General features: G+C 45.0%; 1 protein-coding gene across 2 annotated transcripts in view; it reads left to right on the forward strand.

Annotated features, from left to right (window-relative positions):
- The window catches only part of slco2b1 (solute carrier organic anion transporter family, member 2B1), a 93,459-nt gene extending 79,423 nt beyond the window's left edge, over positions 1-14,036 (forward strand). For both annotated transcript variants that reach the window (XM_048532954.2, XM_048532955.2), the window contains 3 exons: positions 3,946-4,010; positions 5,084-5,204; positions 8,827-14,036. In XM_048532954.2, coding sequence (XP_048388911.1) covers positions 3,946-4,010; positions 5,084-5,204; positions 8,827-9,034 — 394 coding nt within the window. In that variant the 3' untranslated portion in view covers positions 9,035-14,036. The remainder of the gene's footprint in view (positions 1-3,945; positions 4,011-5,083; positions 5,205-8,826) is intronic.
- The last annotated feature ends 504 nt before the right edge of the window (positions 14,037-14,540 follow it).

Consider the following 14,540-nt stretch of genomic DNA (forward strand, 5'->3'; position numbering starts at 1 on the left):
GGGGGCAGTGTTTCAGTGTTGGGTGCACTTATTCTCAGACAATATCAGACCAGACCTCATGGTGTTTCTTTAGATCAGGATTGATTAGCAACAGAAGAGCTGATGATTGTATAGATGAGCACGTTGCTCTGGTTCCAATCTTCTCAGAGTCCCTCTCACCTGACTCCTGAAAGCACAGTTATAGGGACCCTCTCTGAGGCAAATTTAGAACTCTCTGCCTAAGTGGAGATAGTTCATAGAATCTCTAAAGTGTGGAAACAGGCCCTTTGGCCCAACAAGCCCACCCTGACCCCCAGAGCATCCCATTCAGGCCCATCCCCCCATAACCAACCTAATCTACACACCCCTGGACACTACGGGTAATTTAGCGCGGCCAGTGCACCTAGCTGCACATCTTTGGACTGTGGGAGAAAACCGGAGCACCCGGAGGAAGGCCATACAGGCACGGGGAGAATGTGCAAACTCCGCGCAGACAGTCGCCCGAGGCTGGATTGAACCTGAGTCCCTGAGAGGCAGCAGTGCTAACCACTGAGCCTGTATCCTGATCATTGAACACTTTTAAGGCAGAGGTGGATATATTCTTGTTGGGCTGAGAATGGAGAGTAGATGGGATTATGGAATTTGAAACACATTAGATGAGTCATGATCTTATTGAATGGTGGGGCAGGTTTGAGGGCTGGATGGTCTACATCCACTCCTCTGTTTTGTGTTTAGATTTGTTAGATGATCAACTGCTTGTTCATTGAATTGCATCTCTACTTTTGTCCAAGAGTTGAGTGTCCAAGAGGAGGGAATTAGAGGAATGCAGAGATCTTGAAGGGGTCTGGAAATGGAGGAGGTTGCAGATAAATGGAGGGAAGAGGCCATGGAGGGATTTGAAAAGGAAGATGAGAATTTTAAAGAAGTGGTAGTGCCTAATCAAAAGCCAGTATAGGTAGTGGACGGGGTGGAGCTGTAGGCAAGAAGGGCTAGGTGTGAGAAAGGATGTGTGCAGCAGAACCTTGGATGAATTTGAGTTATGGAGAGTGGGAGCCTGGCCGAGAATGCATTGGAAGAGCCAGATCTGGGGGTAATGAAGGGGTTCAGCAGCAAAGGAGCTGAGGCAGGCCCTCGGTCAGGAGATGTTTTTGGAGGCAGAAATAAACAGTTTTAGCAATGATGTGCGCTGCATCAACATGGACTGGGCAGGCAGAAGAGATTAGTTTAATTTGGCATCATATCATGAGCTGAATGGCCCATTCCTGTGCTGTACAGTTCTATGTTCTGTACAGAAAGAACCCATCAAGTCTGCACCAACCTAACCAGATCCACCCTATCCCTTCATTTCCTATGGCTAATCCACGTAACGTGCACATTCTGGGACACTATGGGCAATTCAGCATAGCCAATCCACCTGACCTGTTGTGAGCTCCAGCACTTTTATTTTTTAGCACAGATTCTAGCATCTGCAATAAATTGTCCCCAGATGGAGGCACAGATGACAGCCTCACAGTGCCAGGGGCCTGGGTTTGACTCCAGCCTTGGGTGACAGACTTTGTGGGGTTTGCACATTCTCCCCACTGAAATAACTCCACAAAGGCTGGTAATCCTTCACCGAGTCACACTTTATTTACACGTGCAAGTACATGACATTGACCCAGCTAGCTCAGAGCCGGCCGTCGTAGAATGAAAAGAATCCCTGACACCCCTGTTTATATTTGTCAGCCCGGGCTCTCTAATTGGAACAGGTTTACAGCCCCAATCAGGGAAGTCATATTCTATGAGATCCACCCGGCAGATATTGTTCTTATCATTACACCTGCGTTTGTGTGGGTTTCCTCCCACGGTCCCGAAATATGCAGGTTAGGGTGGCTTAGCTGTGATAAATTGCCCATAGTGTCCAGGAATGTGCAGGGTAGGTGGATTATCCATGGAAAATGCAGGGAAAGGGTGGATCTGAGTGAGCTGCTCTTCAGAGGCTTGTTACATACTTGATGGGTTCTTTATTCATAGAATATAGAACAACACAGGAATGGGCCTTTGAGCCCATGATGTTGTGTTGAGCATAACACCAGATTAAACTAATCCCTTCTGTGTGCCTTTGGTCCATATCTCTGCAATCCTTGCATTTTCACGTGCTTATAAGTTCCTTAAATGCCCCTATCGTATCTGCATCCACCAACCCTGGCAGTGCTTTGCAGACTTCTACCGCTCTCTGTGTAAAATACGTGACCATCACATCTCCTTTGCATAACAGCCTGGCAATTTACAATGATTAAGTAGTGAGAAAATACAGAGAATAGGAGCAGGGATAGGCCATTCAGTCCTTCAAACCTGCATCACCATTCAATATGTTCATTGGCTGAACAACTTTGTGGGCTGAAGGGCCTGTTCTGTGCTGTACTGTTCTATGTTCTATGTTCTATGTTCTAACCAACACTGTGCCCTGTTCTTGCTTTCTCCCCCATACACTTTGGTTCCTTTAGACCTAAGAGCTATCTCTGTCTCCATGGGAAAGCATTCAACATTTTGGCCTCAACCACTTTCTGTGGCAGAGAATTCCACAGGCCACCTATTCTCTGGGTGAAGACATTTCTTCAAGAGGTGGTGGGGAGGTGACACTGACTGTGTTTTTTGGATGATGTTGTCGAGGTTTACCATATGCAGGGGAAGGCAATGGTCTAGTGGTATTATTGCTGGACTGTTAATCCAGGGGCCTGGATAACCTGGGTTCAAGTCCTGCCATGGTAGATGGTGCAATTTAAATTCTGTAAAATAAAATCTGGGACTAAGAGCTTAATGATGGCCGTGAATCCATTGTTGGTGGAAAAACCTATCTGGTTCACTAATGCCTTTTAGGGAAGGAAACTGCCATCCTTACTGGTCTGGCCCACATCTGAGTCCAGAACCACAGCAATGTGGTTGACTCTTGACTGCCCTCTGGGCAATAAATGATGCCTGGCCAGTGATGACCTTATCCCATGAATGATTTTTCTTAAAAATGTAGACAAGAAAGAGGCAAAGACCAAGAATAAGATCCATGGGGGATAGTAGTGAGGTCACCATACTCCCACCCGGCCATAGGGCTGCTCTCTCATTAGAGAGAAATGATTGGTCGTGGTTTAATCTGAGGGCCACCATGCCTCAGGGGAGGGGAGTGGAGAGGTTGAGCAGAAGAGTCCTTTATGGTAACCTCAGCTGGTTTGGGAACTGAACCCAATCCACTGGCATCACTCAGCCATACCTCTAACTGAGCTGAACTGGTAAACTGAACTAAGTAGGTAGATAAGCTGACAAACTGAAAGGGCCAGCTAATATAATGGGAGGAGGTTAACGTGTGTTCTGGTATCATCTGATTGGACCAATATGGGCCTGTTTCTTTGCTGCATTGTCCATATAATGCTGAATGATCTGACAGGACAGTGTCACAGACTTGGACCTAAAGATTTATTACGTGCATTTATAAAAATAATTATGTTGCTTTATTTGTTCATTGGATGTGGGCATCACTGGATATGTTGTCCATCTCTAATTGCCCAGAGACATCCAAGAGATGACCACTTTGCTGTGGATTTTGGGGGCACGTATAGGTCTGACCAGGAAAGGAGAGCAGGTTTCCTACCCTGAAGGACATTAGTGAGCCAGGTGGGTTTTATAACATTAAGATCAACAACAGTTACTTGGGTGCCATTAAACTAACTTTCAGATCCAGATTTTTCATGGATTCAGACCATGTCCCCAGAACATTAGCCTGAATGTCTGAATGACTGCATTACACTCTCCCCCCCCAATCACCGATTCTACCCACATATTTAATCACCCTCCCACAGCCCCGTGTACACTCTTTCCCCCGCATCACTGACTCTACCCACATATTTAATTCCCCTCCCATGACCCAGAGAGATTCTCAGTACACCACTGCCTCCCTATTTCCTTTGTAAATGCTTTTGTATTTGTTGATTTCAGGTCAGTGAAGCCTGAAGATAAATCTTTGGCGATTGGGATTCAGTTCATGTTGTTCCGTGTTCTGGGTAAGTACAAAATTACCTTGATCTAACTAAAGGTCAGTGAGAGGCCTCTAGTTAAAGATTCCTCCAACAGAAAAAGTGATCTCTCAGCATTTAGCCTGCCAAGCTCTGTAAGAATCTTATTTATTTCAATAAGATCATAACAACTGGGGGAGGCCATTCAGCCCCTCAATCCTGCTCTGTAATACATGGTACAACTCCAGTTATGCACTGTTTCTCCACATTCCTTGAAACCCTTACACCAACAAAAATAAAAGTCCATCAATCTCAGTCTTGAAGTCTACCAATTGATAACACAATCACAGTAAGTTGCATTGACTATTTTCATTTGCCTTTTGTGTCGAGAGGTGTTTCCTGATTTCTCTCTTAGACTGTCTACCTCAATGAAAGTCACCTTCACAATCTGGTATAAATATTCAATAAAGGTCACTTTCTATACCACAGAATTACAGAATTGTAAATGTACATGTCTACCACATTCCAGACCCTAACTACTCACTGTGTGATCAAGTCTTTTTTTCCATATGGCTCACTGAAGAAGACTAAATGGAACAAAGGAATGTACGAACCAGGAATAGGTCACTCAGCCCTGGTTGTGGATCGTGTGCCACCACAAGATAACATCGCAGCTTATCTATGGCTTCAACTCCACATTCCTGTCTGTCAACCTTCCCGGACCCTTGACTCCCTTTAGAGTCAAACATATTTATTCAGGGCTGAGTAATGTCTGAGAAAACGCATCCCCCATATGGTGACCTCATTGCTGTCCCCAAGGATCTTATTCTTTCACATGAAATGGGCATCTAAATGGAAGTGGGTAGGGTGCACACGGGGTCATGGGAGGGGGATTAAATATGTGGGTAGAACCAGTGATGGGGGGGGAGAGTGTACACAGGGCTGTGGGAGGGGAATTAAATGGGTGGGTAGGGTCACTGATGGGGGGGAGGAGTGTACACAGGGCTGTGGGAGGAATATTAATGAAGGCCCATGATCAATGTCGCTCATTCCGATCTAGGACACCCACAGAGTATTGTGAACCACATTAAACATGCTCTCGTTGTGATTCTCTTCCATAGCCTGGCTGCCAGGGCCGATCCTGTATGGAAGTGCAATTGACACCACCTGTATCCAATGGGAAAAGAAATGCAACAAAAAGGCTTCCTGCAGATACTATAACCTCGATCTCTTCCGGGTCAGGTATGTTCATGGCTGTTACATATTCTTTCCATGGAGAAAAAACTTATTAAGGCTCATTTTACTACACTTTCTAAATCCACAACCTGTATCATAAGATATAAGAACAGAAGTAGGCCATTCAGCCCCTTGAGTCTGCTCTGCCAATCAATCCTGGCTGATATGATTCTCAATACCACTCCTGCCCTTGATCACCTTTATGAATCAAAACCCAATTTAGCTCTGGCTAAACACGTTCATTGATTTGTCCTCCACACCCCTCTGTGGCATTGAGTTCCACACGTTCACTTCCCTTCGGCTGAAGAAATTCCTCCTCATCTCAGTTCTAGAGGGTCATCCCTTCGCCTTGAGGCTGATCATCCGGATCCTGGCCTCTCCTAGTGGTGGAAACATCTTCTCCATGTCCCCTCTATCCAGGCCTCTCAATATTCTGTAAGTTTCGTTGAAATTCCAACACCCTCCCCTGCATTCTTCGAGATCAAGTACAGACCCAGGGTCCTCAACCAATCCCCACGTGACAAGCTCTTTATCCCTGAGATCATTCTTGTGAACCTCCTCTGCGCGCCCTCCCAACCCCTCCAAATTGTCGGCACATCCTTCCTTAGATACTGGACCCAAAACTGCTCACAATATTCCAAATGCAGTCTACCCAGAACCTTATACAGCCTCAGCAGTACATCTCTGCTGTTGTATTGTACCTCTCTTTAAATGAATGCTAACATGGCATTTGCCTTCCTAACTGCCAACTAAACCTATATGTTAACCTTAACAAAATCCTGAGCTAGGATTCTCAAGTCCCTCTGTACTTCAGATTTCCAAAGCCTTTTCCCATTTAGAAAATAATTACGCACCTATTCCTCCAATCAACATGCATAACCTCATACTTTGTTACATTTTATTCCACCTGCCACTTCTTTGCCCACTCTCCTATCTGTCCAAGTCCTTTTGGAGCCTCCCCACTTCCTTGACACTACCTGTTCCATTGTTATCTCATCTGCGAACTTAGCAACAATGCCCTCAATTCCGTTAAATGCTGAAAGGACTGCGGATACTGTAAATCTGGAACACAAACAGAAGTTACTGGGAAAGCTCGGCAGCATCTGTGAAGAAAACATCAGAGTTAACATTCAGGCCAGATGACCCTTCCTCAGAACTGATCATTAATGTATAACATGAACTGTTGTGGCACCAACACAGACCTCTGCAGAACTCTACTCGTCAATGATGGCCATCCTGAAAAAGGTCCCTTTATCCCCAATCTCTTCCTCTTGTCAGTCAGCCAATCCTACATCCATGCCAGTACCTTGCTCCTCACTCCATGGGTTCTTATCTTACTTAACAACCTCCAGTGTGTGACACCTTGCCAAAGACCTGCTTGAAATCCAAATAGATCACATCCACTGGCTCTCCTTTGTCTAACTTGCTCATTATGTCATCAAAGAATTCTAACAGATTTGTCAAGCATGACCTCCCCTTGACATAGCCGTGCTGTCTGAGTCCTATTTTATCATGCACTACCAAGTTCTTCACCAGCTCATCCCTAATAATGGACTCTAAAATCTTATCAATGACTGAGGTTGGGCCGACACCACCCAGAGGAATTATAGCAGCCAATAAAATGGATCAGTGCAAGTTCCCCTCAAAGCCACTCGCCATCCTGACTTGAAAATACATTGTCGTTCCTTCACTGTCACTGAGTTATAATTTTGGAGCTCGATTCCCGGTAACATTGTGCATGTATCTACTGTAATGCATGTTTCAAGAGGCAACTCATCATCACCTTCCATCCTTATATGGCCAAGTGTATCATAATAGAATAGAAATAATAAAATATTGGCACTTTTCATTAATTCCAACACTGGACTCAAGAATGCCATTTCATTCTAGTGTACACTATGACTTAGTGATAGATGGTGGTTTGATGGAAAAGTCATTGGATTCATTGAACATGCTCTGCGGAAATGGGTTCCAACTGCAGCTGGTGGAAATTAAATTCAATTTATAAACTTGGATTTGAAAGCAATGATGGTGAACACATAACCATTATTGATGGTTGTAAAAGCTCATCTGTTTCACTAATGCCCTTTAGGGAAGGAAACCTGCCGTCCTTATCTGGTCTGGCCCACATGTGACTCCAGACCACCAGCAATGTGGGTGATTCCTAACTACACTCTGAAATGGCCGAGCAAGCCATTCAGCTCAAGGGGCAATTAAAGTTGGCGAAAAAAGTTTGGCTTTTGCCAGCAATGCCGGCATCCTAATGAACAATTTAAAATTTTGATAAACTTTCATGATAAATGGTGTATGATGTCTGCTAGTCCTGCCAGTGACAGACATATTCCGTGAAAGGGAAAATCGTTTTACATTTTGCAATCAAACAGGAAAGATAGAAAAGGGGAAAATAGATAGATAAGAATTAGAGAAGGATAAAGAAGTAGAGGAGTGGTTAACTGATTTTGTTTTATTTTCTGGAAAAAGAATAAGCATTTTGTCAAAATTTTTCACCTTGAACACTCAGGATAATTTAGGAGAATACAAATCTCATGGTAAACTGTCATTCAGTCCTAATTGTTGCCTTCTCCAGGATAATGCCTGTAACCAATCACTTGCCAATCCACTTACAAACCTATCAGCACTCTCCTCTCATGCAGTCAAAATGGTGATTTCCTCCTTGAACTGGTGTTCTTGCAAATTATCCTGCTGAACGAGTGATGAAAATAGGAAATATTTGTCATTTTTGAGCAACACTCAAAGCCTTTATTGCCACATGACTGGTACACTGTATCCGCTGTTCCCGTTGTGGCTTCCTCTACATCGTGGAAACCAAGCGGAGGCTTGGGGACCGCTTTGCAGAACACCTGCGCTCGGTTCGCAATAAACAATTGCACCTCCCAGTCACGAACCATTTCAACTTCCCCTCCCATTCCTCAGACGACATGTCCATCCTGGGCCTCCTGCAGTGCCATAATGATGCCACCCGAAGGTTGCAGGAACAGCGACTCATATTCAGCTTGGGAACCCTGCAGCCCAAAGGTATCAATGTGGACGACAAGCTTCAAAATCTCCCCTCCCCCCCACTGCATCCCAAATCCAGCCCAGATCATTCCTGCCTCCCTAACCTGTTCTTCCTCTCACGTATCCCCTCCTCCCACCTCAAGCCACATCTCCATTTCCTACCTACTAACCTCATCCCGCCCCCTTGACCTGTCCATCCTCCCCGGACTGACCTATCCCCTCCCTGCCTCCCCACCTATACTCGCCTCTACAGGCCCCATCCCCACCCCTTTAACTTGTCTGTCCCCTCTCCACCTATCTTCTCCTCTGTCCATCTTGGATCCGCCTCCCCCTCTCTCCCTATTTATTTCAGAACCCTCTCCTCATCCCCCTTTTCTGATGAAGGGTCTAGGCCCGAAACGTCAGCTTTTGTGCTCCTGAGATGCTGCTCGGCCTGCTGTGTTCATCCAGCCCCACACTTTGTTATCTCGGATTCTCCAGCGTCTGCAGTTCCCATTATCTCTGACTGTTACCATTGTTCATTTGTGAACTGGATCCCTGGGTCATCAGTTATTGATTGATAAAGATATTAATAATATTACTCAGCATTGTGCTTTCTCTTTTTGTTTAGATATATTGGCCTGCAGATGCTGTTTCAGTGCGGGGCCTTTCTACTCTTTGTGATGGCCTATTATTTCCTAAAGAAAGAGACTTTGAGAAGGGAGCAACAAGCCAAAATGGCAACTAAGGCTGCAGTAGACCCTAGAGTTGAGGAAGAGAGAAAAAGACTGATGGAACAAGATGATGGAACCAAATTACACCTCGAATCAAAAGCTTAACGTACTAGTGGGGAAGTGGTGAGGGCAGAATTTATTTCTAACTTAAATCTGACCTCGACACAGGACACAGGGAGAGACAATGCCTGGCCTCTGATGGTAGTCTTTGAGACACTTCATTTTTTATTGGTTTTCATTCACGTGTTCACTGCTTTTTCTCCAGGAAACCTCCTGGACTTTCTTGGATTTTTCCTTCCCTCGGTCACACACTGTTGATCAGATGGTTGGAACCATCAGTGAAAGAAGCATTTATTTTACTATTACATGTTGTGAGGGTCAATCTCTTCATACTGCCAGACTCCCAGGAGATGGGTCATGCTCTTATTCCTAGGTCCAGTTGGCTGAAGTTTTTCTCTGCTTGATCATCCTTTGACCCTATTGCAAACCGTCCTTTGGCCTCTGAGTGGATTCTATGTGCAACAGGGACACTCCATATGCGGGAGATGACAATTTCACTGAGCTAGTGGGGCAGAGACCCAGACTAATGCAGTGAGGAAATGATTCGAATCCCACTATTTCAGATAGTGAAATGGAAATTTGACGAATAAAATCTGGGATTGAGAGCCAATCTCGGCAAGTGACCGAGACACTTTTTTACATTGATGTAAAAAGCCCATTTGGGTCACTAATGTCCTTTAAGATTAAGCAATCTGCTGTCCTTACCCGGACTAGCCTACAAGTGACTCTCGGCCCACGGCAATGGGATTAACACACAACTGCCCTCTGAAATGGCCAAGCAAGCCACTCTGTTCAAGGTGGCAGTTCACCTCCAGCTCGCAAGGGCAAAAAATGCTGGCAAAGGTGAGAGACTCCTTGCATCTGTTAGGGTTAGGGAGTTCAAAATAAAGGGGCATATATTTAAAGTGAGAGGAGAAAGATTTACCAAGGACATGAGTAGCAATATTTTGTTACACAGAGAGTGGTTCATGTGTGAAATGAGCTGCCAAGTACATGGATCAGAAGGGTTTAGAGGGATATGGACCAATTGCAGGCAAGTGGGACTGGTTTAGTTTAGGAACATGGTTGGTATGGACTGGTTGGGCCAAAGGGTCTGTTTCCGCGCTGTATGACCCAATGATTCTATGTATCTTCACTTTTGCAAAAGTTACTCAAAAGTTGCTTCCACGTTTGAGTGAATTGATTAAACTGTCTAGGAGGCCATGAACTAATGGAGTGATGGAACATGCTGAAGGGGCTGAATTGCTTTGCCCTCCTGCTCTTTGGCTGAGGAATCTATAATTCTAGTCTCATCTGCTTTCAGTTTCTTTCAGCTTTCCATTACTCATGGTTAATTCAGCCTGGCTAACTGTACTGACCAATATGTACAGAGGTATATCAGGAATTGACTGTAAACTGTTTGACCTTATGCATTGCAGGGATGCCCAGTGATCAGCAGAAAAGGCACAGTGTGAAACCGTGCCCATTTTGTCCATTTCATCCTTCTTTTGCTATTACATTCTTGAGAATAATATAGATGAAGCAAGGTATAAATCCATCTTGAGAATTAACATTTTAATTTTGCTTTTCAAATGAAACCAGTGATGAGAAATTTTGGTGGAACCCAAATATGGTTTCACCGATTCATTTTTGTTTATTGTCTCACCGTACACAATACAAAGTGATTCATGCTTTGTCTCTCCATAATTCTGTCCTATTTCTTTACTCCTGAGTTCTGCATTGGGCACGGGTACAGTTCCACAAGTGTCCAACCACTCACCAGTCCGTCCCATACAAGGCGCTCAGTTGTTTCTTTGGGATTAGGGAAATGGGAGATTAGCTCATTTATGGAGTTGAAGCTGCAATCCAATCACCCATGATCTTACTGAGTAGCAGAGTGGATTAGAGGGGCTGAATGGCCTGCTTCAATTCATATGTTCCTGTAAACCGGTCAATGAGTGCCTGCATACTGCGCGTTCTATTAGCTTTCCCGATTACTCGTACCTGCGTACTAGCCTTTTGTGATCCATGCACCAAGACACTCGGATCCTTCTGCATCTCAGTAGGCTGCGGGTTGGCTTTCAACAGCAGTGTGCATTGATATAGCACCTCGAACATGGTAAAATGTCTCAAAGGATTTGCACATTATCAAAACAAACGTTATGAAACAAGTGTTCAAGCTGGGCCACTTAGGAGACATTGGGCTAGGTGATCCTAAGTTTGGTCAAAAGCATAGGGTTAAGGAATGCCTTAAGATAGTGGCAGAGAGGTATAGGAAGGGAATTCCATATCTTTAAGGACTTGGCAGCTGAAAGGCACGGCAGCCAGTCAATCAAAATGTGAGATACAAAAGGGCCAGCAATGGTGGAGTATGGAGATCTCAGGGGATTGTGCAGCCTGATGAGCTTTACTGTTTTGTAAATAGACAGCATGGCCAGAGACTCTATCTCAATGGTCCAGTAAAGTAGAATGTAATGTTATTTAGAGCTGATCAAAATAATAATTCATACATTTATACTGATTTAAAATCATATAAAATTTATATACAAATATATTTTTGCACATTTATGATTCAACTGTGAATATACTCATGAAATTAATCTTTATTGAGTTGAAATCAGATTTGAAATTTCAAAGAACTTGCAATGAGCCACGTGCATTCTGAAAGGCGGGTGGGAGCTCTGTTATTTTAGCGCAAAGTGTAAAAGAAGGAATTGGAGGTGGGGAGGAGGTAGAAAGACTTTTTGGATGGAGAGAGTGCCCTCTGCACCAATCCCCACCCCGAGATATTAACCCCCTTCCTCTGTTGCTGCCCGCCTGATGTCCAAAACCAAACTCCCCACTCTACTCCCCTACTTCTCCCCACTGCCCACTCCCCCACCTCTCCACTCTCCTCTGTCCCACCTCCCTACTCTCCTCTCCCTCACCTCTTTTCCTAGGTTGCCAAACCCCAGTTCCCCACTTGCTCCTTTCACCCCTTCAAATCCCAGGACTTACCTGCGCTCCTGCTGGTTCCCATTGTCTAAGCAATGGCTCTATATGACTAATGGAGGATCAGAAGGCTGAGAGTTCTTCCTCCCATTGAGACGTCTCACTCTCTCTCTGCCCATTTCTCTGTAGCACGGGGCTTCCAGCTGAGGAGTGAGCTTCTTTTTTTAGGGGAAAGTGGGTGTAATGAGCACCTCCTCAGGGAATTTAGCCCCATGCAAGCCCTTTACTTAGATCAAATGAATTATTGAAAATCAATTTTGAAAAAAATAGATTTTTGCTATTGAGGAATTTGGAGCCAATGGACATTATCAAAATTCTTTCATGGGCTGCAGATGCTACTGATTGGCCCAGCATTTATTGCCCGACCCTAATTGCCCCTTGAGAAGGTGATGGTGAGCAGCCTTCTGGAACTGCTGCAGTCCTTGGGATGTGCTGTTAGGGAGGGAATTCCAGGAAATTTATACATTGAGAACATTGGAACAGGCTCAACCCTACATACTGGATTTTTAGAAATCCTGTTCACATTCTTTTGTTTGATATCATTAAAGCAACAATTGAATGTAGACATGGATGAAAAATGATTTCAACTCATTTAAAGAACAATGCTCACGTTTATGCAGAGCTGAATAGAACTGGTGACTCTGAGTCGGATGGGTCCTGAGGTTAAGCCCCACTCCAGAGGCTTGAGCGCAACATTGATACTCCCAGGGTCAGCATTGAGGGAGTGCCTTTGAGGAGCCATCTTGCAGTTGATGCATTAAATCAGGCCCCCCATGTCTCTGGTGAATGCAAGAGATTCTATGGAATTATTTGACAGAAGATCCCAAGGTGTCTCCTTCATTGCCCCTAGCCAACCCAGCTTGTGACTGGATCAGTAGGGGGTCCCTCACCCAACAATGCCGAAAGCTGATGATTTGGTCACCGTTCACATTGCTTCTTATGGGTTCTTGCTGTGTGTAAACTGGCTGTCATGCTTTCTCCACTGACGCAGTGACTAGGGTTGTGCTTCATCAATTGAAAAGCACTTAGAGGCATCCTTTGGAGGATTCTGATGTCAGATGGACAGGAGATTGGTGAAACACATGCCGACATTCGTTTTCTGCAGTTTGTTTCTCCTCAAATGGGGACAATAGATGGAAACGAGAAGGCAAAGCCACTCTACACCCATCACAGCTGAGCCAGGATGTCTCCCACACTCGGAGCCTGCCAATGGTATGGATTATACAGGCTGATGATTAACCTGTTTGGTTTTATTGTGGATGCATCTGTCTTGGTCACTGGCTCTCGGAATGGGACTTGAACTCTCAGTGCGTAGCTCAGAGGCAAGGATACTACCTACTGCATCACAAGGCCTTCTTCAAGGATGTGAAAGGCGAGATAAAACACAAGTCTTTTTTTCTTTTCAGGGTTCCCCCTCAATCTTTTGTAAAAGGCTTAACTTCAAACCAAAAAGCAGGAAGACCACGTCACTGCCAGAGCCAAAGGTACACACTGACTGATCCTCAGGGTGGCACGGTGGCTCAGTGGTTAACACTGCAGCCTCACAGCACCAGGGACCCGGGTTCGATTCCAGCCTCGGATCACTGTCTGTGTGGAGTTTGCACATTCTCTCCACGTCTGCGTGGGTTTCCTCCAGGTGCTCCGGTTTCCTCCCACAGTATGTTCGGGCTAGGTGGATCGGCCATGTTAAATTGCCCGTAGTGTTCAGGGGTGTGTGGGTTATAGGGAAGTGGGTCTGGGTGGGATGCTTCAAGGAGCGGTGTGGACTTGTTGGGCCGAAGGGCCTGTTTCCACACTGTAGGGAATCTAATCTGATATCACTAGCACCAGCCTAATTCTCATGGGGATTAAGGCATTATTCCACAGCAACAAAAACTTGCATTTATCTTATGCCTTTAACCCAGTCAAATATACCATGGTGCTTCACAGCTGTGATGTCAGAGGAGTCAGAGGGTGGTGAGCCAGTGGAATTCTTTATCGAAGAATGCAGTTGAAGCCAAAACACTGAACGTTTTCAAGAAGCAGTGATAATGGGAACTGCAGATGCTGGAGAATCCAAGATAATGAAATGTGAGGCTGGATGAACACAGCAGGCCCAGCAGCATCTCAGGAGCACAAAAGCTGACGTTTCAGGCCTAGACCCTTCATCAGAGAGCCTAGGCCCGAAACGTCAGCTTTTGTGCTCCTGAGATGCTGCTGGGCCTGCTGTGTTCATCCAGCCTCACATTTCATTATCTTGTTTTCAAGAAGCAGTTAGGTAGAGCTCTTGGGGCCAAAAGTACTGGGGGAGAAAGTGAGAACGGGAGACTGAGTTGGATGATCAGCCATGATCATATTGAATGGCAGAGCAGGCTCAAACAGCCGAATGGCCTACTCCTGCTCCTATTTTCGATGTTTCTTTCTTTCTTTCTAAGACGTGATACTGAGCCATAACACCAGGTATGTAGCAGATTTCCAGAAATGGCAATACTCTGAGGGAAAGATCGAGTCAGAATGGCTAGTATAGGATATTGAAATGTTGGAGTTAATGTCTCAGTAATTAAGAGGAATATTCCATGGTTTTTGTGCAAGATCTGGAATT

Source organism: Stegostoma tigrinum, chromosome 6, assembly GCF_030684315.1.
Source record: "Stegostoma tigrinum isolate sSteTig4 chromosome 6, sSteTig4.hap1, whole genome shotgun sequence".
Classification (NCBI taxonomy): Eukaryota; Metazoa; Chordata; class Chondrichthyes; order Orectolobiformes; family Stegostomatidae; genus Stegostoma; species Stegostoma tigrinum.